The sequence below is a fragment of the Primulina huaijiensis genome, chromosome 1 (genome assembly GCF_012295235.1).
Source record: "Primulina huaijiensis isolate GDHJ02 chromosome 1, ASM1229523v2, whole genome shotgun sequence".
Lineage (NCBI taxonomy): Eukaryota > Viridiplantae > Streptophyta > Magnoliopsida > Lamiales > Gesneriaceae > Primulina > Primulina huaijiensis.
Window position 1 is genome coordinate 10579705 of NC_133306.1, and position 24453 is coordinate 10604157.

At 36.1% G+C, this 24453-nt stretch overlaps 1 protein-coding gene across 4 annotated transcripts; it reads right to left on the reverse strand.

Annotated features, from left to right (window-relative positions):
- Nucleotides 1-10658: 10658 nt before the first annotated feature.
- On the reverse strand, nt 10659-16702 carry LOC140981523 (uncharacterized). Of its 4 annotated transcripts, XM_073447956.1 has the most exons (14): nt 16442-16517; nt 16243-16307; nt 15587-15787; nt 15077-15168; nt 14578-14771; nt 14280-14458; nt 13456-13800; nt 13312-13376; nt 12453-12501; nt 12208-12364; nt 11535-11619; nt 11384-11453; nt 11145-11285; nt 10659-11073 (listed from the first exon to the last, which is right to left on the reverse strand). In XM_073447956.1, the coding sequence occupies exons 3-14, from the start codon at nt 15650-15652 to the stop codon at nt 10870-10872; spliced, it is 1647 nt and encodes a 548-aa protein (XP_073304057.1). In that variant the 5' UTR covers nt 15653-15787; nt 16243-16307; nt 16442-16517; the 3' UTR covers nt 10659-10869. The 4 variants fall into 4 exon arrangements, with proteins under 4 accessions (XP_073304057.1, XP_073304069.1, XP_073304050.1 ...); XM_073447968.1 differs by lacking the exon at nt 16243-16307 and having other exon boundaries at nt 16442-16702; XM_073447949.1 differs by lacking the exon at nt 15587-15787 and having other exon boundaries at nt 16442-16702.
- Between the last annotated feature and the right edge of the window lie 7751 nt (nt 16703-24453).

Here is a 24453-nt window from a genome sequence, read left to right on the forward strand (position 1 = left end):
CAAAAAGTGAATGGTTTTAAAATAGGCCACGTTATGAAACTGCAGTCACGTCAGTTGATTTGGAATATAATAAGTTTTTTAATTTGTTAACTTATGTGAGAAGTTTTGTAAAACAACCAACTGAACAATCAGTTGTGAAACTGATCCGTTTCAGTTGAGAATTTACAAACAATTGTCTTCTCAGTTAACCTCTTAAAAACTAATATCCCCCCTTAATGGGTGCTTAAAATAATTAAAAATGACGATAAAAATAAATTTAAAGCTTAAGAAATTTATTGTTTGCTGGAACGTGCACGGCCCTTCAGCTTCAATAACTCTCGGCTATAAATAGAAGTAACACAGTTAGTTTCAGTCATATTAGTGAAATATTTAAGATAAAAGAAATGGCTGGTGCGAGTAGCTCGAGTGCGTCGCCGTTTTCTCTGGAGGCCAGGAAGACTGAGATAGAAGATGAAGTCTTCTATGAGAATCTTCAGTACTGGGAGAAGTTACAAGAACTTGAGTTCTTGTATAACACTGGAGAGGCTACCACTCCTAAATGGGTGGCAGAGCTGAGGAAGGTGCGGGAGCACTTGCACATAGCTGAGTGGATTGACGTCTTTAAGGATGGTCATATTCATCAGCTGATGCTCCGGAAGGAATTGAAGATCCTGAGGCACATAGCTCATTCACACAGATTTGCCAAGACGTCCACTCCACCTTTATCCACTTGGTTGAAGATGTGGATAATTGATGTAGAGGAAAAATATTATGCTGTAATGAGAGCTAATGTTTATGCTTGAATAAAATATTTATCTGAGTTAATTTTGCCTTTTTCTTTCCTGTAAATTGGCAGTTGCATTAGTTGTTGTAAATGAATTACTAACTGAACAAATGAACTGTTAAAGAACTAATATTAGTTGACTGTAAACTGAAATCAGTTAATATTTAAAAGCCAAACTGAAATCAGTTAAAAATGAATCAACTGGTAATTAGCAAACTTATATCAAATAAGCAACTGATAGATAAGAAGCCTGGGTAATTGAGAAAAGGCTTTTGTTGGCTTGAGACTCTTCAACTTCTTTGACATTAAATGTCACCTGTCTATAAGATAATAGCAGTGAGTAGTGAGATAATATCATTTAAACATGGCAGATTCAGATATTTCCGATGCTTGTAGTAGTACGCATGTTCAGGTTTCTGAAGAAAAAAGTGCTTATTTGGAAGAGTTGAAGAAGAAGATGGAAGAATATGTCTTGAAAAAGGTGATGTCAACATGGTTCAAAATTCATGAGTTGCAGAGAATAAGTAGTAGTGGTGCGACTCCTTCTCGAGTTCAAGCAGCAACAACCAGAAAATACTTGGATCGATTTGAAGTCAGACATGTTACAGAGCTTGTTGATGAAAAGGTTCTGTTACAAGCAATGCTGTGGAAGGAGTGGCATGTGATTAAGAAGATTTCTATAACTAAATCATTCTCTAGAATCCGAATTTATGAATTGAACAATTTTATTACAGAATGGCAGGATTCAGTTGGTTTTGAATTGTCTACTGTAAGATGGAATTGTTTTTATTCTTAATAACATATCGTTTTCAGTTTATTGTTGTGTCCTTATTTTCTGCAGACAATTTCATTAGTAAAGTGGCATTAACAATTTTCTTATGATAAATCAATTAAACCAAGAATATTGCGAAAGTAAGAAAACTTAGTCTCGGGTAATTAATTTGGTGAAGATGTCAGCTGCTTGTTGCTCAGTTGATATATACTCCAGTCGAATGTCCTTCTTCAAAGCATGATCTCTAATGAAGTGGTGTCTGACATCTATATGCTTTGTCCTTGAGTGAAGAACTGGATTATAGGTAATGGCAATTGTGCTTGTATTGTCACAAAATATGGGCGATTCATTTGTAATTACTCCATAATCTCTCAGTTGTTGCTGGATCCAGATCAGTTGTGCACAGCAACTACCAGCAGCTAGATATTCTGCTTCAGTTGTTGAGGTAGCTATAGATGTCTGCTTCTTGCTGAACCAAGAAATCAGTCGGTCTCCAAGAAACTGACATGATCCACTTGTGCTTTTACGATCTAGCTTACATCCTGCATAATCTGCATCTGAATATCCAACTAAATTGAAAGAAGAATCTTTAGGATACCATAATCCGACATTTTGTGTGCCCTTAAGATATTTCAAAATTCTTTTGGCAGCTGAGAAATGTGATTGCTTAGGATTTGCTTGAAATCTGGCACACATACAAACTGCAAAAACAATATCAGGACGACTAGCAGTTAGGTATAATAATGAACCTATTAAACCTCGGTACAGCGTCGCCTCAACTGATATTCCCCCTTGATCAGTGTCCATTTTAACTGATGAGCTCATGGGAGTGGTTGCAGCTGAACATGATTCCATTCCAAATTTCTTTAGCAATTCCTTTGTATATTTAGTCTGACTGATGAATATACCAGTCTCCAGTTGCTTCACTTGCAGTCCAAGAAAGAATGTCAGTTCACCCATCATGCTCATTTCAAACTTGTCCTGCATTAACTTAGCAAACTTTTCGCACAATTTGGGTTTAGTTGACCCAAATATAATGTCATCAACATAAATTTGAACAAGTAAGATATGATTATTTTTAGAAAATTTAAACAAAGTCTTATCAACTGATCCTACGGAAAAATCATGATCAGTTAGAAATTTTGAAAGGGTTTCATACCAAGCTCTGGGAGCTTGTTTAAGACCATACAGGGCTTTGTTCAAATGATAAACATAATCAGGTAAACTATGATTTACAAAACCTGGAGGTTGTTCAACATATACTTCTTCCTGCAGCTGACCATTTAAGAAAGCACTCTTCACATCCATCTGGTATACTTTGAAGTTCTTGTGTGATGCATAAGCAAGAAAGATTCTTATTGCCTCCAGTCTTGCAACTGGTGCATAAGTTTCATCATAGTCAATTCCTTCTTCTTGCCTATATCCTTGTGCCACAAGTCTTGCTTTGTTGCGTACAACTGAGCCGTCTTCATTCAGTTTGTTCCTGTACACCCATTTTGTACCTATAATAGTTTTTGAAATTGGTCTTGGAACTAAGTTCCAGACATTGTTATGAGTGAACTGATTTAGCTCTTCTTGCATTGCATTTACCCAGTTAGGATCAGCAAGAGCTTCATCAGTTTTCTTCGGTTCTAGTTGTGAAACAAAAGCTGAATGGATAAATAAATTTAGCATTTGATTTCGAGTTCTTACTGGATCTGATGGATTTCCTATTACCAGTTCAGGTGGGTGTGATTTTTTCCATCTGTACTCAGTATTTGTTGTATCAGCAATTTCTTCAGTTGGTAACTGAACACAATTTTCAGTCTCAGTTGGTGCTTCGTCAACTGGTATTTGAGTGTTATCATTATGCTCTATCAACTGATCATCAGCAACGACTTTATGTACATCTGATTGGTCCAGTACTTCTGGTTCAGGTGTTTGAAATCTGTTTTGATTGCTGTGACTTTCATTTTTGCTATCATCTTCCAAACTGATATCTGTAAATCGATCAGCTAGCTCAACTTGATCAGTTGGCTTATCAGTTAGTTCAGTTTCATCGAAATCAACATGAGCTGATTCTTCAACATTTAGGGTTTTCTTGTTGAAGACTCTATAGGCTATACTAACTGATGAGTATCCAAGAAATATTCCCTCTGCAGATTTAGCATCAAACGCTTTTAAATAATTTTTACCATTATCAAGGATAAAACATCTGCAGCCGAATATTTTGAAATAAGTAATTATACTTTTTCTTCCATGCCAGATCTCATATGGTGTTTTCATATGATTCTTATTAATCATTGATCTGTTCTGAGTATAACACGCAGTGTTTACTGCCTCTGCCCAAAACCTTTGAGAAATACCAGAATCAGCAAGCATTGTTCTAGCAGCTTCTTTAAGGGTCCGATTTCTTCTCTCAGCTACACCATTTTGCTGAGGAGTTCTTGCTGCTGAGAGCTCATGCTTAATTCCAGCATTTTCTAGAAAATTTGAAAGAGTTTGATTGATGAATTCAGTTCCTCGATCAGATCTGATTCGATCAATTCCAACTGATTTTTCATTTAAAAGTCTTTTGAAGAGCTTTATCAGTTGTGAAGCAGTATGGTCCTTGGATTTGAGGAAGATAACCCAAGTAAATCTTGAAAAATCATCTACGACCACTAAGATGTATTTCATTCCCCCTAAGGTCATGACTGGTATAGGAACAAAAAGATCCATGTGCAACAATTCTAAGCATCGCGATGAAGATTTACAACCCTTGTTTTTAAAAGAGGATCGTACTTGTTTACCATACTGACATGCTAAGCAAAGTTTTTCTTTTGAAAAATATATTTTGGGCAAACCAGTTACAAGTTAATGTTTACTCAGATAGGCAATGGTTTTAAAGTTTAAATGATTTATTCTCTTATGCCACAACCAGTTTTTAGATGACTTGGAAGCAATAAAACAAACTGGTGCATAAGTTTGATCATTCCAACTGACTTTATATGTGTTTCCACAACGTTTGCCAGTTAGTATGATTTCATTAGTTGAAGTTTTGACTGAACGTAAATTTTTGTCAAATTGTACTGAGAATCCACTGTCGCATAACTGACTGATACTAATAAAGTTATACTTCAGGTTTTCTACTAATAGAACATCTTTAAAAGTAAAGTTACCATGGATAAGCTTACCCTTACCCACAGTTCTACCTTTGGAATTGTCCCCGAAACTGATGTTTGGACCACTGTATTTGGTCAGTTGAGATAGCACACTTGCATCTCCTGTCATGTGTCGCGAACATCCACTGTCCAAATACCATATTGAGTTCTTGTTTGTACCTGTTATCTGCAATCACACACATAATAAAACTTGGTACCCATACTTATTTGGGTCCTAAGGTGATTAGTCCCTTAGGAACCCACACTTGGATTAGTCTAACAGACTTTCCAGTAGTTGTATTCCAGATTGTTTTTCTCGGTTTTTGTGTGCATGGTGTGTAGTGTACAGATGATACATTATGTATTTTGGGTTTATTCAACTGATTTTTTAGTCTGTATCTCTTCTGAACTGGCTTGCAGTTATAGTACTTGAAGTAGCTATTTGAATAGTTTTTGTGAAACCTCTTTGATGACTGACTTTGTGAATCAGTTGAAGATTTTTTACTATAATCAATCCCATATCTTCTAGACTTGTTTATATTTACAGTAGGTTGCTCAATCAGCTTGCTATGCTCAATTTGTTCTTGTACTACTGCTGATTTAACAAAGTGAATATATTTCCCTTTGTCATTTGGACACATCTCTCCTTGAGTGTTGAACCCTAAACCAGTTTTATCAGAAACTGATTTTTGTGAATTCTGCATTTCATTTAGTGCAGTAGATGACTTGTTCCAAGATTGAATGAGCTCAGTTTGTTTTGAGTTTTCAAGAATCAACTTTTGTATTAATAACTGATCTTTGTTTCTTTATGCTTTTAACTCAGCAATTTCCCTTTTTAGACTCAACCCGTCAACTGATTCATCAGTTTTGGTTTTATTGTCTGTGGGATCAGTTTGCTTTGCTTTGGTTTTTTCGAATAATGATGCAAGCTTTTGATATTCATTTACCATATCATGTAGTGTTAGAATGAGTTCTTCTCGTGTAAAGTCAGTTGAGCTGAAATCAAATACCTGTTGACTAGATGATTCTTCTTCTGCATCATTAGCCATCAGGCACTTGTCTTCCTCATCATCACTAGAGCTGCATGACCTTTCTGGTTCTGACTCCTCACTGTCAGTTTCTGCCCATTTAGATTTGCTTTCTTCGGCTAGAAGTACCTCATGTTTCTTTCTGAAGGACTTCTTATCATTCTTGGGTTTTCTTTTGTTATCGTATGATTTCTTTCTTCTATCAGTTGAGCCTTGACTGTCCTTCTTGGGTTTAGGACAGTCAGCAATGAAGTGACTTGATTTACCACAATTGTAACAAGCATTTGTTTCATATTTAGAGTTGTTTTTTTGGTATGACTTCTGAAAGTTTCCTTGATTCTTTCTCATGAACCTTCTAAACTTTTTGATGAATAGTGACATAGCATCATTGCTTAACTGATAAGCAGATTTCTCAACTGAACTAGTTGGTTCTGTTCTGACAGCAGCTAGAGCAATTGTAGCTGCTGGTGTGGATGGTTCTCCTTCTCTGGTTTGCAGTTCGTAATCATAAGCTTTAAGATCAGCAAATAGATCATGAAGTTCAATCTGGTTCAGGTCTTTGGATTCTCTCATTGCCATAGTTTTGACATCCCATTCTTTGGGAAGACCTCTCATTATCTTCAGTGCAACCTCTTTGTTTGTATACACTTTTCCAAGTGCATTTAACTCATTGATGATACTGCTTACTCTTTCATCATACTCGTGCATTGATTCTCCTGCTTTCATTTTGATATTATCGAACTTCTGAACTGCAACTGAAAGTTTATTTTCCTTGGTTTGATCATTTCCTTCACAGAGCTAGATCAACTTTTCCCAAATTTCTTTGGCTGTCTTACACATCTTTATTGTGCTGAAAGTTATTTTGTCCAGCGTCTTGTACAGAATGTCTTTAGCCACATTATCAAGATTGGCTTTTCTTTTATCTTCAGTTGTCCATTCTTCTCTGGGCTTTTCCATTCTTTGTGGTGCCCCTTCTGTTATGGAAACTGCTGTATTAGTTTTCAGAATCTTCATGGGTCCATCAGTTATGACATACCACATGTCATCATCTTGTGCAACTAAATGAGCCTGCATTCTGATTTTCCAATCATCAAATTCTTCTCTGGAGAACATATGGATTTTGTTGAATGAGGTCATGCTGGCAAGTTTATAGATCAAAAGTATTCAAGAACAAGATTCAAGTACTCTGATACCACTTGATAGGATCGATTAACGTATCAAGAGTGTTTAGAATGAGGGGTTGAATGAACACTCACAATTAAAAATTTATCTTTTCGAATTTTGAATTCAGTTTGGTGACAAACTGATTCTTGGAATCTTGTTGGTCGATGACAATCAGTTAAACTAAGAGTAGTTACGGAAAATAACTGACTGAAAGATAGAATACAAAACTGAAATAAAGTACGCAAGGATTGTTTATGGATGTTCGGAGAATTCAATCACTCCTACGTCACCTCTTCTATTTCAAGGATAGGATTTCCACTAAAAGACTTTGATCGAATACAAGACTTGTACTGACCCTCTTCAGTTTGGACTTAACACAGCCAAAACTGAAACTCTTAGCATACAACAGCTTTTATCAGTTCGTGACTGATCTTAGCACAACTGATATATTCTTGATTGAATTACAAGGTGCTAACACGCTAAAAATGTAGCTTTAGATGCGACTAATATATCTGATATACGTGAGCTGTGAATTGTGATTATAGCAGCGTAACAGCAAGCTTCAATAATGCGTTGATTGTCTCTCCTCAACTGCTTTGTTCACTTATTTATATACTTCCTTTCCAACGGTAGCTTGAGATAAATTTGAATCTTTGTATCCGTTGATTTTTACTTGATTATTCCTTGGATATTGTTTCCTTAATTTATTGTGATGCGGCGTCTTAACTGCTTTCGCCGAAATGTGTTGTTCTAAGTTTTATTGATTTAAGTGCGGCGTTGCAATCTTCTATGTGTCTTTGTCGGTTGATCGTTCTTTCCCGAGACATGTTTAGTTGAAGGAAGCATACGGCTGAATGTATCAACTGATCGGTTTCCAACTGATCAGTTGATTTTCTTCGAAAGTTCAGTTCAGCTGGGTTCGGTTGCCTTAGATAATATGCGCGAACGGCTGAATATATCAACTGATCGGTTTTCAACTGATCAGTTGGTTTTCTTCGAAAGTTCAGTTCAGCTGGGTTCGGTTGCCTTAGATAATATGCGCGATACTCTTCAGTTAGGCAAGCTGTATGGATCGAATATTTGATCAGTTAGTTCCAATAAGTAATCGGTTTGTCAAACATCCGAAATTAAGTTTCCAACAGTATAGGTATGTTACAGCTCAATAACATACGACGGTAAAATATATATTATGTTTTAACTGTCATTCTGTGTTGCACTGATCGTGTCTATGACTTGTTGATTGTTGTAAGTTTTTAAATGCCTTCATTGTTATATATGTTTATTATTGTGACATATTATTGACATTTAGCATAGAGCATACTGTTATGACATTCAGGTTGAGCCATATCGTTCTTGTTAGCCCGTTGTTGATATCCATTGTTATTTCTAACTTTGTTATCTCGAGATTATGATGTGGCTGATAGGCCTATACACATGAGACAGTAGATGTAATTGAACAATCCCGTGATTAGTGCAGCCTTTTGAGGTGAGCGCTGAGATTGTGCATCTAGTTCGTTATGTTGTGCCATTATGTTGTATTGTATCAGTTGTATGGAGGTCTAGTCAGGGGTGTTATTCAGCACAGCCTGGCATACCTCGCATACTTGGCAGGGCGGTTTAGCTGCATGGCGATGTAGCTCCCCTGTGTGTTGTAGCTCGAGCATTATTCCAGTTGTTATCATACCGTTTATTGCCTCCTGTTATCATGATTATCGTTGAGCTGTTCATACATTGCATATTACATTTTATTATATGATTATGCATGATTTATATTTATTGTTGTTATTGTTGAACTGTTTCATACCATAATCCTAACCTCAATTGTTTTCTGGGGGGCTGTTGTGGTTGCTACTTGCTATTGGGCACCATGGTAGATCTCCCGAGTCGTTTTGCAGCATCAGGCTAAGGTTCCGCCAGTGAAGCTCGGGATTGAGGTGGATTGCTTGGTTCTGTTCATTGGAGTCTCCCATTTAATCTATATGTATGTCTTGAAGTTTGTTTCAGTCTTGTGTTGTAGTTTATTTGCCGGGGAGATGTCACGTGTATTTGTACTGATATTTGGTTGTTTTTGTGATGTTCTGAGTCGATCCTGTGGTTCTTATGATCTGGTGAGTATTTGGTAAGTTTTAATTTCTTCTTAGTCCTCGCCAGTGCGGCTATAGGTTGTTTGACTTCGGTTTTTGTTTTAAAGTACTTTATTTGGAATGTATTTTTTTTTACTACTGTTTGAGTTTTTCGGATGTCCTATTTGCGGAGAGGTCATGTCGAAATTTTTCTAGGATCTGAGGTCCATTTAAAAGTATTTTAAACCCTTTTTCTGCTGCTGCTTTAAATCAAATAATTATTGTTTGATAATTAATTGTCATTAGAGTAAATGGGCCTCACATCTTAACTCGAGAATATTTATCTTAATGCTCTTATTTACATATATGAGTTCTCGAGGAAGAGGAGATTCATCTTATAGAGGAAGAGGTGGTAGGGGAAAACCCCTAATATTATAGCTTAACATGGAAAACAGAGACTTATAGTCCAAAATATTTCTAGTTCATCAGCCAGTAATAATGAGCAAAATGATTCGTTATACAATGAATTTCAAGAATTATTGATACAAAAACAAAGACATAATACAGATTCTCAGTCTCAAGTATCATATTCTGATATTATTAAAGATGATGAAGATGATTCAACTCTATATATAGATACTAAATATCGAGATTTAATTCTTTTTATAGAAGAAAAAGATATCCAATTAGAAAAACTCCATGGACTATTATGGAAAGGTATTTAACCAATATATCATATGTATATAATTCTTATAAGCAAAGAGGATTTTGTGAAAATCTTCTATTATCAACTAAAAGTGTTAAAATAACTCACTTTTACAGTAATACTCAACAAAAAAGAAGTTATAACTTCTCAAAATTCATTATAAAAAAAATTATATCTATTGAAGAATATGGTATATTTCTATTAGTGGCAAAAAATATTTATTCCCAAAAGCATCAAATGAATTTTAAATTTAATTTTTGGGATTACATTGAGAGTTTTAATAAAACTCACTTATATGAAAACTAAAAAAGAAAACATACATGGTTTTAAAAATCTGTGAAAATGTTTTCCATTACCCGATTCGAAATTGGTTTTAATATAGTGGAAAATATTTGGTTCATCAGCAAAAATTTTGCCAGAGACTTTCATAAAACCAATGAATACTTGGTTAAATGTTTCCCCAAGTATTAAAAAATCATTTTCAGAACATTGGATCGACGGAAAGACTCTGTGTCTGTTCTTTATGGAATTTGGTTATCTTTATGAATTTATGTTTCTAAGGTGGACCTCGGTAAAATCTTCTGTTGTTTAATTTCTTTGGTATATCTTTGTTAATTCCTTTTATGTTTTGTAAAAAGTTCCATAGATGAATCTTATATTCATTATTATTTTAAAATTTAAATGCCTCATTTTCTTAGATCAGTTTTCTTTGAATATGATATATCAACTGAAAATCTTGCGTAATTATATGTTTTTAGGCTATATGTTTTTAAGAACATACTCGATATGTCTGACAATGTCTCGTATCATAATCAATATAATTCCAAGTCCCATATAGTAAAGTCTATTAATTAATGTAGAACTTAAAAGACAAGCACAATTCTCACACATTGACTCACGGATAGATGCATTCAGCTAGATAAATGTAGTAGAAAATTGGAATATGATTTGAAATAAAAGATTTGGACATACCGACTAGAAGGAAATTTAAGTTTCCATGGTAACTTAAAATTACCAATTGTTCAACTTTAAGTAATGAATCAGGAAATTAACAGGCTTCAACTGCTCCTCCATTCATGAATCAAGCTGTTCCATTTCTAATACGATTGAAAAAGATATCAAAAGAAACTTGGACATTTTTTAATTGTTCCTAAAAAATATACACACTTTAATGCCTATACAATTGTCCTGCGATTGTCGACAGAGCTTGCAGGTTTATCGCACGGAGAAGAATCGGGCTTTGGAGGCTTCTTAGAAAAAATTGAGAATGGCTGGAGCAGTGTCCTCGTTATTTTTTGGAGTTTTTGACGAGCTCCTAACTTTGCCACCAAATATTAAACTAAGCTTTTTGAAACGGTTTCTCAGGTCACCATTCGCAGTGGTTTCTTCAGGCTGATCGGTGATCTTAATAACTTCATCTTGATTTAGTAGTATTGTCTCCATTGTTTCATAAACCTGCAATGAATGTGATAACAATTTGTCAATATTTGCATCGGACGCTAGCACGGGCCTTGACTGCACCTGACCTGGCATATGTCATCAAGTTTCTCGACCCATAATTTTCCTTGACAAGTTGCAACCAGATAGTTCTTGCAATCATTGAACAAATTTGACAAACTTGAACTTGTGGAGAGGGTGGACTCAGCAATTACTAGCCCCGTACCTAACTGGAAATTCAGAAAAGAGATATCAAGAGTCCCGCAGATATTAAAAGCTCAACAGACAAACATCTGGTTGAATGTGCATCAAGGTTTGAAGAACTTACAACAGCAATGAAGAGCTGCTTGAAAATCTCAGAAGGTGAGACATAATCCAGATAGTTCAAAATACCTTCCCTACATAGGTGTTGCTACGCTACTTAAGTTATCCATAAATAAATTCACGTTATGATATTGTCGACATTTTGTGAAGCTTACACAGCTAAATCCTCATCATAAAGAGGAGATTGTCTCACCGCTGGCACAGGCTTGGATGTTTCCCATAGTTCACGCCACAAATTGCCTAGAAATCAAGTCATAAATCTTTGATTAGAGGATACCTTTAGAACATAAATGAGTGAGGGAGAAACCTTGTTCTTGATATGTATTTGTAAAATAATGGCCTTGCATATCAAGCATTCTCAAGTAGGAAGCAATGTTTCTCAGAAGGTCAATGTTGAGCTTCTATAACTAGCATTTAATAGCCTTTTCCCACTAGCACATCAAGTAATATCTCCATTGTGTAATCTCTAGTGTAACTTAAAATCTGAGTCGTTATCATTATTGCTCAAAAACAATAATTTTCTCAAAAGATTAAACGTTGATAAATTGCAATTAGCCTTGTCTGCTGCCAAATAATTAAACCACTAGCAACAATCATCCATAGTAAAAGTAAATTTCAGACACTGAAGTTTCCTACAAGATGTGACCAAAATAGACTGCTTATCTAGCATAGCATGCTTGAAAGTCATTCCCTCAGAATCAAGGGTATCCTCATTTAATTCATTGAAAATAAGAAATGTGAAACAGAGGGAACTTATGTATCTTCAAATACTACAAAGACAATAGCCGGTGCAGATTATTAGTTACACCCGGGTTTAGAGAGCATTACCTTCTTTTTGCATTCGCTGACTAAGTTGCCCTTTGACGGACAACACATCACCACAATCAGGGGTATCATTCAAATCACTGCTAGAATCATTTTCCATCCAATCAGGAGGAGAGTGCCATCTAACAAAATCTTCTAATATGCAACCAGGATTTGCAGCCTGACGAATAACAATGCCAATTAGGTATGAAAAGAGTTGAAGTTTTCCCATAGTCTTAAGTTTCGAAGTTCATCACCATGAAACGTACTTTGAAGGCCTGCATGTCTGAAAGAAGTTGAGAGCATCCAGCTCCAAGACTGACCAAATAAAAGCAGGCAACTCAAGTTAGAAAATGCACATAAAAATATAAGAGAGACAAAGGTCTTCAGTCCTCAACATCGTCATTATCAAATTGGTATATCATATTACGCCTTTTCTTTAAAATGAAATGCCTGCACCTAGGTGGAGTAATATAGAAATTGAATCATCGAGAGGTGAATATTTCCACATTATTACTACCAATCTAGTCAAACTAACATAGAAAAAAGGAGAATCATTGTGGACCTGATAAAAAGCTCATGTTTAACAAAGTCACAGTTCGATGAACTGAATGCTGCCAAATAGATCACTTAACATTTTATCAGTAGTTTTAGTCGTGAACCAAGATCTTGTTGACGCACGAAAATATGAATAAAATTGACAGAGAGAAGCGACTCTGAAGTCAGAGCGCGCACCGTGTAACTTGCTGTTAATTGACATGATTATTCAACTAGTATCTGGTTCTGTCCATCATAGAAAGTCAAAAAATACTTAGTGCAGCTATACAGCACCAGGACATGTGCTTTGATGATGATGATGATGATGATGATGAAGAAGGTAGCCACTGAGACAATGCCATTTGTCACAAGATAAAATTATCAAAAGAGTCTTAAAATACATCTCAAAAACAAATGACCCATGCAATTCTCACCATGATGGATTATTTTGATCCACCAAATCTAAAGAAACATTGTGTTTTGAAACAAAGAAGTCAATAAAAGTTTGATGATAAAGAATTAGGATTCAACGCCTTGAGTGCAACAAAGGCCAAACACATACCAGGTCCAAGGTAGTTTGCTTTTACTAACCTCCCTGTTCGAAGCACAAACTCCTCTGTTTCCTTGATAAGGTCTTCTGTTAGCAAAGGCGGTTCCTATGAGTATGTACATAAACCAGAAAATTAGAGATGATGTAAACATTATTCTTTATCTTATGATCTATGTTTGACCAACCTGCATCACAGGTGAATATATAGGTTCCCCAGTTTTGAGCATTGTCAAATTGTCACATTCATTATCAGCTCCTAACCGAAGCACTAGTTCTCCGGACTTAGTTCTTGCATAAATATAAGGATCTAGGGGAAGTGTTCCTTCAGAAGCTGGAGATTCCTCAGCCATTGAACCAGCTTGAGCTGCAACATTTTCTAATGATTGAATGGCAGCAGAATATCGTCTTTTTCTGGAAATGCAACAGTTAATGACCTGTAACTGCTGATATAAAAGACATGAATTCAGGTCTGGGATATCGTCTAGTGGAATTCCAGGAATATACTGTCCTTGATACCAAAGTCTTCTCAGCTGTAGGAGTTAAATAATAGAGTAAATATATAATATTTCAAAGAAAGCCAGAAAAAATTCAACTGATTCGAATAATCAAATAAGTGTAGAGAGCAAACAAGCAAATACGCACGTCACATAGCAATTCTACGTTTCAAACTATCTTGGTGCAGTTAACTAGAAAGAAAATTCATATGTTTCGTTTGATCCTACATTAATCTCATACGTCATCAATCTCAATTTGAGCATTACACAAACTTTTTGTACATGTTTTCCCAAATCAAATCTTCTTACCGGAGCTTGTTATGATAAAATTTATCAAGAAAAACTAATACCCAATTGAACTTTAATGGGGGTTACAACAGGATTGTAGAAACTTCAGATAGTTAAGATGAGCAAAATATTATTTATTCTTCGCAACAAAGCAAATACATGTGGCATGATCCAAAACCAGTATATGATAATGCAGATTCAACTTCCATTCTGTTAGGTACACTTACTTCATCAACCACCCTGGACCAAAAAGATGCCATTTTTCGCAGTGTTTTTAAGCAGCCAATTGCTTCAGAGAGCTTAACTACAAAACTTTCAACAGGAGCACCATGAATATCCTTAAGTAAAGATGTAGCATTTGTCTGTGCTTCCAAACCAGAAAAAGTTCTCCCCAAAATGCTTACTTCTGCGAGTATCTTGCAGATGTTGCACCAAAAGTGAAAATCAACATGGATTATGGAGCTGAAAATTATTCATTTTAACGTTCACATCAAGACAGGCTTTGCAAGCAATCAAACTGTATACCTGTGTTAAGCAACACATTTACAACAGAAACAACTTTCTCATCAGCACCAAACTCATTGGTCCACTTATCTTCCTTTTCACGTAGCACAAGTGACTTCATTGCTGAAAAACTCAAACTCGCTCTGTCTCTTATTGGTGATGAGCCTCGGGATGAGGCAAGGAGATCTTTCATGGAGTTGTAGCTTATACCAGTCCTGAAAAGTAGCAAAAGACAAAGTTATGGCAGCTTTCAACAGTAACAGCAATAGACTCATCACAGACACATCAAGCATCGACGTCTTTATGCAAGATTTATGAATGGAGAAGGCCATTTCAACTATATCTTTAATTGAACAAGGAAGCCTACTCAAAATCCTTATCCCCAAATAGAGGTATTTGGTTTCTTACATCAAGGGCAGCACAGATAGTCATTGACCACAACTTTAGCTCTGAATGTAACCAGTAAAGGTAGAAGAAATGAAAATAAATAAGTTCCAGACTCTAACAGGAAAATTCTTACTCAATTGCTACAGCCAACTGTTTCACAATGACCGACGATGGTATGATATCTGTGCTTGCATTATTTGAACCTTCTGGTTTATCTTCTGAACCCTGTAAGGCACAAAACCTTCCTTCATAAATGAAAAGGAGAAAATCTATAATTCATGAAAAGAAACTTAGTCATTTCAACCATGAATAGGAATGCCAACAGCAAACATGGTCAGATACTGTAATTTCAGACTTCAAGAACCAACAAAAACATAAAAAAATATCTTATGATATGGCAAATTTAATATCAACCAAAGGACTAAGATATATGACAATATAGAGAAATAAGGCTTTTCTAATATTACATTCCAACTAGTGGACTAAATGTGACTGCATCGGATGTTAAAATGAGCCACAAAGTTGTAAATCCCATTTCTACAGTATGGACAAATTCAAGCTTTTGACTAATTGAGCATAATATTGAAAAATAATTTAAAGAACACTGGTAATTAAATGGCTAAAAATATGAATTCCAACTTACACTGGAAGGAGAGAATTCTCTCTCACCCATGAAGTATAAATTTTCATCAAAAATTGCGTATGCCATTGTTGAATTATCAGGCTTCTCAAAATCCTCAGGTCCCTTTTTGCCTATTCTTATATTTCTCAATCTCTCATGCCAGTCTTGCTTGGTCTTTATAGGCCCAGGCCTCACTCTTTAAGTCTTTGTTTCATGGAAATCCTGCAGTCCCAGAATGAACAAAATATATCTAAATAATAAAATATGTATCGTAATATTAATAGCATTTTAAACAATCACGCTACAATGAATATTGAGACTCACAGTATATAGTCTTCCCGACCACTGATATAAATGAAAACTTTCGCATAAGTACAAAAACATAAATACGCATTCTCATGCATAAACAGATGCTATGGTAGAGAAAGCCTTAAAAATATCTGAAAAAACGACAATTTCACGCCGTCACGCGTCGTACGCTCAACTAAAGGAAACTGACAAATGAATTTAAACTCAGATAAAAAATCAAATCCTAAATCCAGTTTCATCTCCTTGTTTACACAATTATCTAGACGAGGCTTAATTCAGGTGAAAAAGATACAAGTTCGAGACCCGGTCAAACATCTTCCAAAATCGAAACAGATTCAAAACGAATCTGAGAAGAGAAACGTAATCACCTTTGGTGCATCAGTGTCCTGTAGGAACACCGGCGTTGATTCTCTCGGCGATCGCTCATCTGAATCTTCTCCGACAGAATTAAATTCCAATAAAAAAAACCCAACAAAGTAAATGAATGAACACGACGAATCCTAACTTTAGTAAATGAACTTAGCGTACATAAACTGACATATATTGGAGAAGAGAGCGCGCGTGTACCTCGATGGGTAATGGAATCGGATTTCTTAATGTCCGTGAAGACTTTCTCCGCTTTAGCGGCCGCAGAATGGATGGCTGTCCTGGCTCGGGACACGAACGATCCCTCCATTGCGCGTGTGATTCAAGCAGGAATCCAGTTCGTCCGATTAATCCACAAAATCGACACCATATTCGTGGAATGCGGAACAGTCATTGGATTTGGAGGGAATTGAGAAAATCAATGATGGTGCTGACTGAATTGGACCGTGGTTGGAGGGTAAATCGGGGGGAGCAAAGTTATTATTATTAAATAAATCCAACAAAGAAGAAAATTACGTAGGAATATTTAATGAGTAAAAATAATAAAATCTATCTTTTAATACCAATAAAAATTATAAAATAAATTAAACAAAATTAAAAATGTTTCATTTGTTTATGTATCATTTTTATAATTATATAAATTTAAAACATTATTAAATTTATGTGGGGAGTAGTATGTTTTTTTTAGGTTTAATTAGAGAGCTAAATTTTGTTGCCTAAATTATATAGAGATAATATTAGTTATCAGGAATATGTTTAGGTCCATGTCTAGCTTACAAATAGGAATGCTCGAATAGATTATCTGATTTTATAAGTTAAAAATCAGTTATTTGATTTACAAGTAAATACAAATAAGATTGATTTATATTATTTAATTATAAAGAAAATAATGTATATATTTTATTTTTAAGAAAAAAATTGTATATAAAATAAATCTTATTACATTTAGATATAAAACATTTAATCAGGATATGCCATATAATATTAAAAAATTAAAATAAAAAATTAGACCGACTCACGAGCTTTTCGAATAAATTTGCAATAGAGTTTGAGCTGGAAGAGCTTATTAGCCTTTTTTTTTCTTTTCAAACAAAAATTAAAAATATTGAAAAAATTTGTAGTTAGTTCTAATAAATGGTTACGAAAAAACAAAACCGGGGACCGAAGCGGTTTCATCTCTACTAGCCAGCCTAAAAACACATGCTTATATTGGTTTTGTAAAAGAGAAAATGAATTGTGGAAGTTGTGACTTATTGTCTCGGGGTAGAAAAATTAGATAGATATGGTGTAACGTACCGTATTTTGTACTACTTAAAATTTCCAGAAAAATAAAAAATTTCTTAAATAAATAATTATCTTTAAAATTGCGATAAAAATAAACTGATCATCTGAAATATGTGAAATAAAAACGATTACAAACAAAGTTTGCCAAAAAGACACACGTTTAAATATCGTGAAATAGTTTCATAAAATCAGAGTAACTAAATTAACATGCTCGAAAATTCTTGAAAACATAGGCGTTCCTCGGGTTTAGCCTCTGCGTAGTCCGAGCCGACTCACTGGCCCCCATCTCTCGCCTTCTCAAACTCGTCCTCACCTGCATCGATCAAATCTAGTGAGTCTAAAGACTCAATATGTATAAACTGAGAATAACAAATAATACGTAATAAAACCACATGGATTTTAAAGTAAAGCGTACATACTTAAACTTGAACGTACTTACATAAACATAAACGTGCCATCATATCGTAAAACTTTTCATAAATATTTTCATAAACGTACTTGCATCATACATACTTGAACATACGTAATTATCATAATTTTGCGTAGAGATATGTTATAAAGCAAGTGACTCATGCATAAATGCGTCTGATTAGACTAAACCACAGTACTGGGCTGGCAGGGATAACTACTACCACATACATCCCCGGTCATGCTTTACCGGGTAGATTGGTCCCTGGTCATACTTTACCTCTTTTCAATCCTGATCTAAACCCGGTCATGCTTTACCGGGGTGGAGAGGTCTCCGGCCACGTTCACCTGCTTCCAAACCCGTTCATATTCGGTCACAAGACATTTCGCATACCTGAAAACATAAACATTTTCTTTTGTGCGTCGAACATACTTACATGACGTTGAGGGATTCGTTGAATCTCACTTGGGCTACTGTTGGCATACTAACACGTTTTCATGCACTTAATTTCCATAACTTAGAGTAATAGTCGTGCTCACAACCGAAATAAACAATTGACTTATGACGTTCTAAATCACTCGGGACTTGACCTCGTTTAATCATCATACTAAACCATGACATCGAACCCCGAAACAATCTCTATATGAAGTGTGAACATTTCCCCAAACATGGAAGACATGGACCTAAAATATTGGTTTAAAAATCATAGACAAACGCCTAGGCACTGGACATTGCTGCGTTGAGGCGCTGACCACCAGCGCCGCGGCGCTATGTGCAGCGAAGCACGAGCGCTGCGACGCCACAAGGGCAGCGCCGCGGTGCTCGTGCTGCGAACCGCGAGCGCTGCAGCGCTGCGACGCTATACCTGTGCGAACAACACCCAAAAGTGATGACACTTGATCCAAACTCTAAGCCACGTCCAACCGACTGCAACCAACACATCGAGACCCATCCTAGGACGCTATGGCATAGACTTCAACCCATACAAATGCCCCGAACGACGATGCACAACCACTGAAACGACCTCGATTTTTGTTCTAATCATAAATCATAAATTCTAAATACTAAACTAAATAAAATAATTCAACATAATAATGAATCATAATAATTTAACAATTTAAATCTCAAGTGCATAAAATAAAATCCTAAATCATCGGCTAACCAAAAATTCCTAAATCGACCTTTAAAAAGATCGGCTAACAATAAAATTAAGCATACAAAATATCTCTAATAAAAATCATTAGCAAAATCTTTAAATCATAAATCTATCTAGCTAGTGCGGAAACATAAAGGCCCTCGGGTGTGTACTAATGCACTCGATCGACTCAATCGTCACCGCCTCCAAAAATCATCAAATCCTGCATCATACAAACCTAGTGAGCCTAAAGACTCAACACGTTCTAAATATAGATAATAAATAATACATATACATCCACATGCATTTAAAAATCATATTTTTATTTAAAATAATATTTTGAACATAAATAAACCATTAAAAATCATTTGAGCATAAATAAATAAATAGTAAAATCATTTTAAAATAAATTTAAGCATAAATAAATCTTTTAAAAAATCATTTAAAAATAGTTTTAATCATTATCATAAATCATATATCATAAAATCATTAAAATCGTAAAGCTTTCAATCACATATCATTTTGGGTGAAGTTTGATCCTTGAAAGTGACTAGATTTTATTCTTAGGTCGACTGCAGTCTTAGCTCCACATGGTCCATGGGAGTGTGCACTAGGCTCCACCGTAAAAATACGATCGTCATGGTCCCTCTAGAGCCTTTTCCCATACGCGGGGTCCCTCTGAGGCCTTGGCTTGTATATGGGCTCCCTCTGGGGCCTTGACCCTCACGTCATCCCCACAAAATCATATATCATATCTTTTGTCATAGTCAATTCACATCCCTCAAAATATTTTTCATTTTCTTTAAAAATCATAAAATAAGACAGCTTTCCAAAAATAGCATTTTAAACAGTATAAATTGCACAACTTTACCATAAATCATGAAAATACATATTATCATCAAAATTATCATAATAAATCATAAAATATAATTTTACATGTATTATGATCCTTCGGGACACTGCGAAGCGTTTTAGTATTTTCCTAAGTGCAAAAAGATCGTTTTGCCCCTGGACGTAAAAATTCTCAAATTTATCTTTTTCTCGTTTTTAATGACATGAGATTATTCTAAATAATTATTTAAATTTACATGAATTTTTTTCATATTTTTTATTTGGCTTAAATCGATGACTTTTAAATTAATTTTTAAATAAGATATATTAACGCGTTTTAATCCCGAATTAAACCAAACCTTAATATAAAATTTCCAAATTAATAACTTAGAATTTTAATAATTATTTAAGCTTCAAACTAATTTTTCATAATTTTATGAAGCTTAAAACTAGGCGTTTCAATTAATTCATTAATTAACGTTTCGTGCGGCGATTAAATCCCTGAAAATTCCAAAACTCGTTATTTTGATCCCAAATTTTAAACATAATATTTTTAGTATTTATTCTACCCTTTCAAGTCAGGAGCCACACCCGTGGACCCATGGATTCAATTTTTGTTCTAAAATTCGAAATATTGACACCTAATCAAAACCACCGAGCCATCTCCCAATTTACTCGAGCTGCGCCTGAGCCACCTTGAGCTAAACCCTAGATAACCCTCCTTGGCACCCTCCTGACCAAGCCAAAACCAAAGAACAAGCCCCTAAGTTGCTCAAACTCTCTTGGACAGAAGCACCCCAAACCTGCATGTGTGTGAGCATGAGTTCTTTGGTGCAATAGGACTCCTTTCTAGCCTAGGCCCCTTCCAGCTGAGCCACCACTGAGCCCACACGACCTTAACCATCCCTGGACCACGGCCAGCCTCTACACAGACCAGCCCAAGCCCTGAACCCAAGAGGCGAAGCACATAAATCAGAACATCATCCTGCACGCTCCACCTGCTGCCTTGTTTCCCTCACGTTTCCATCTTCGCTCGAGCCAGCCAACAGCCCAACCGCTCCAGCCCCTGGCCTGACCCCTGTCCATTCCCTTGGACCCTGATGGACCTACCTAGCTTGCCCTTAGCTACGCTGCAGCCCTCTCTCGTAGCCCAGCAGTACACACGCATGGTGGAGAGTCCCACTTCACGTGGACTCTTCCCCAGCCCCTAGCTCGAACCCTAGCCGCCCTAGGACCCAACCCAACCCCAGATCGAGACCACCCCTAACCCTGGACGAGCCCTGGTTGCCACTAATGTCTATGTTTTAAGGGCCACATAATGCAAAACATAGCATCGTGTTCACAAACCCCAGAATCAAATCCAATTATATCAAGGTATCCAAGGATCATAGCTCAACGTGTATGTCATGTATGCCACCTCAAATCAATAAATAAGGCATATAGACATGTAATCTCAATCCAATCAATCAAACATATATCATATAATACAGATACCAGTTGTATGTTACCCGGTCGCAACATACCTCAATTCTTCGTTCCAGTCGATGTAGCTTGAAGATATCAGCATAATAATCTATCTACATCAATAACATATTCATTTCAATCAATAATTTCATTCAAATTCATTTATACAAGTTTCAAATATATTTTGCAACTTTGAAAATTCATATGAAATCAAAATCATAACATAATTAAATTTCGACTTCGAATACGAGTTTCTTGTCGTTTATTCTATCGCATATAAGTTTCTCGACTTCAAATACATGCTATTCCAGCACTTGAATAATTAAAGGTGCTGAAACTAGAAGAAATTTTCCTCAAAAAGAAGCTCTCGACACGAGGATTCCGACTATATAATTTCTTTCAAGTTTGGACAACGTTTAGATATAGTTTTTTGGAATAGAACTCGAATTCTCGTTTCTTCTTTTTCCTTTCCTCTGGGTTACTTCATGTTCTTTCTCAATTATTTCCTATTCTTATTAATCATGATTTCATTATGCTAATCCCCCATTCCACGTCACATGAAGCACTTTCATTCATATGTAAAATCGAGGACACGTAGACTTGAGACTACTACATGCATCCATTCAATTTCTTTTTCCTTTTTCCCTTTTTACCCTTCCGTTTATTTGATTATTTTTCAATTTATTTACCATCGTGCCATCAAATTTTATTTGAGTATTTTTCAAGTTATTTACACATGCCATTACCATGTCTCAAGGAAATATGGAGCAGTTTGAACTGTCCGTGTACTTATTTTCTCACTTTCATTGTCATGATATCTATCATATACATAATCACATGACAATTTCATGACTTATCGATAATCAAAATGTGATTTACGATAATACGATACACGGTCCTTACATTTCTACCCCACTTAAAAGATTTCGTCCTCGAAATCTCAAGTGTTCATATATACATAACATTGGTAAACATATAGTACGTCACCAATTATAGTACATATCAAAACTAAAATCAGTAAATTGATCACTATACATTGAATACAATGGAACAGGTGGAGTAGAATCAAACAAGTGCGGATATGATTCTCGCATCTTGTTTTCCTATTCCCACGTTGACTCCTCTACACCATGTCGTGTCCATTGCACTCGAACTAGCGGAATCGATTTATTAGCATAACTCGTTTGACGATCCTGAGCTGCTTTCATCCACTGTCGAATCAACTAAACCTTATAATTCATTTCCTGTATCATTTCAGGTCCAGTCAACTGTCTTTCACCAATTTCATCCCAGAATAATGGTGATCTACATCGTCTCCCGTATAAGGCTTCAAACGGTGCCATACCAATGCTCGTTTGAAAGCTATTATTATAAAAGAATTCCACCAATGGTAAAGCATCTTGCCATCCCATTCTGAAATCCATCACAATCGCACATAACATATCTTCTAACGTTTGAATTGTACGCTCAGTCTGGCCATCAGTTTGAGGATTATAAGCAGTACTCATAGCCAACCGCGTACCCATCGCTTCTTGGAAACTACCCCTGTAGAGGCCTAAAAATCCTTACTTGAAAATTTGCGGAAAATTTAAAATTTTTCTTTTAAAATAAATGGAGTGCCTCATTCATACCATAAACTGATAAAATATTTAACGTTCAAAACAGCAGCGGAAGAAATTATTACTTGCCAAAATAACAAGTTAAAGTATTCAATAACTAATAAAATATTTGAGCATCAAAATGGCAAGTGCTGAAACTGAGGTCCTCGGGTGCCACTACTGCCGACTCGAGCTAGCTCACTGGTCCCCGCCCTCGATCCCGACATCATCAGTACCTACAACAATCAAGTCTAGTGAGTCTAAAGACTCAACATGCATATATCGTAAATAACGAGTAAATATAGTAAAATTGCATGGGAGTAAAATTTCATGTCATGAGGCATATCGTAAAATGTCGTGTCATGATTAATTATAATACGTGCATAGCTGAACTGAAAATCATAGTGAAACTGTTTGCTCCTTGGAGCCCTGTACTGAAATAGCATATAATAATTTTCTGTGAGATTATGGTCTACGCAAGTGGTCCCTGAACTGAACTGAACTGAGCTGACCGATACTGGTGACCGGACCGATACTGGGGATCGGATTTACGTCTGATCAGACTACTGCCACAGTACTGGGTGAAACAACTGAACTGACCGGTAACTGGTGACCGGGCCGATACTGGGGACCGGACTTAAGCATGATAGTAAAGTGACCACAAGCAATATCGCATAAATCTCAAAATTTGTATTTTTGCACGTAATATAATTAAATAACTGAATTAAATCTCCTGTAACCATATTACAGCTTGGATTGGATCGCTCCCAGGCTCGCTGCAACCTAAATATGCCATGAAAAATATGCAATAGATTTATGGGACCAAACTATACCATAACCTTCAAAAATGTGACAAATACGCCTACCGACTTCGTATTAAATCATGACTCCAAGCCAACCCGAACCAACACTGAACCATCATGTAGTCATGATTAAAATACGTGTAAAATGATCAAATAATGCTCCTAAAATAGTGAGGGTCGAAATATAGGTGAATGGAGGCCAAAACTTGAAACGCTCTTTCGAGAGTCAATTTGGCACATCGCACCGTAAATTCTCGTACGACCTCAAAAATGATCCGAATCACGAACGGCCAAAAACATGACCTTCCTAACTCAATGAGGAACTGTCTAGTCCAAGGCCATGGGCTAAAAGCCAACCGAGAACTCGAACGAGCCACCGAACCGTCACAGCAAGTTGCTGTCCAAAAATACAGCAGCTGTGCTTTGGTTTCTTGCGTCGATTGCGAGGCTAATGGCCAGTGGGGCTTGAACCACCGACCAGAGACTCTTACCAACATCCCAAGGAATGATTTGAACCATGGCTAAGGGCTTTAGACCAGCCACAATTCGAAGTATTCTAGCAACAATCGAAAAGATTCACCCGAGAGCACCTTTGCGCGCGTGAGGGGTGTTTTGCTTCGCTTGCTGTCTCGACTCGTTCCAGTGGCCATTTGATTGACCATGGCACGACCTAGACTTCATGGGGCATG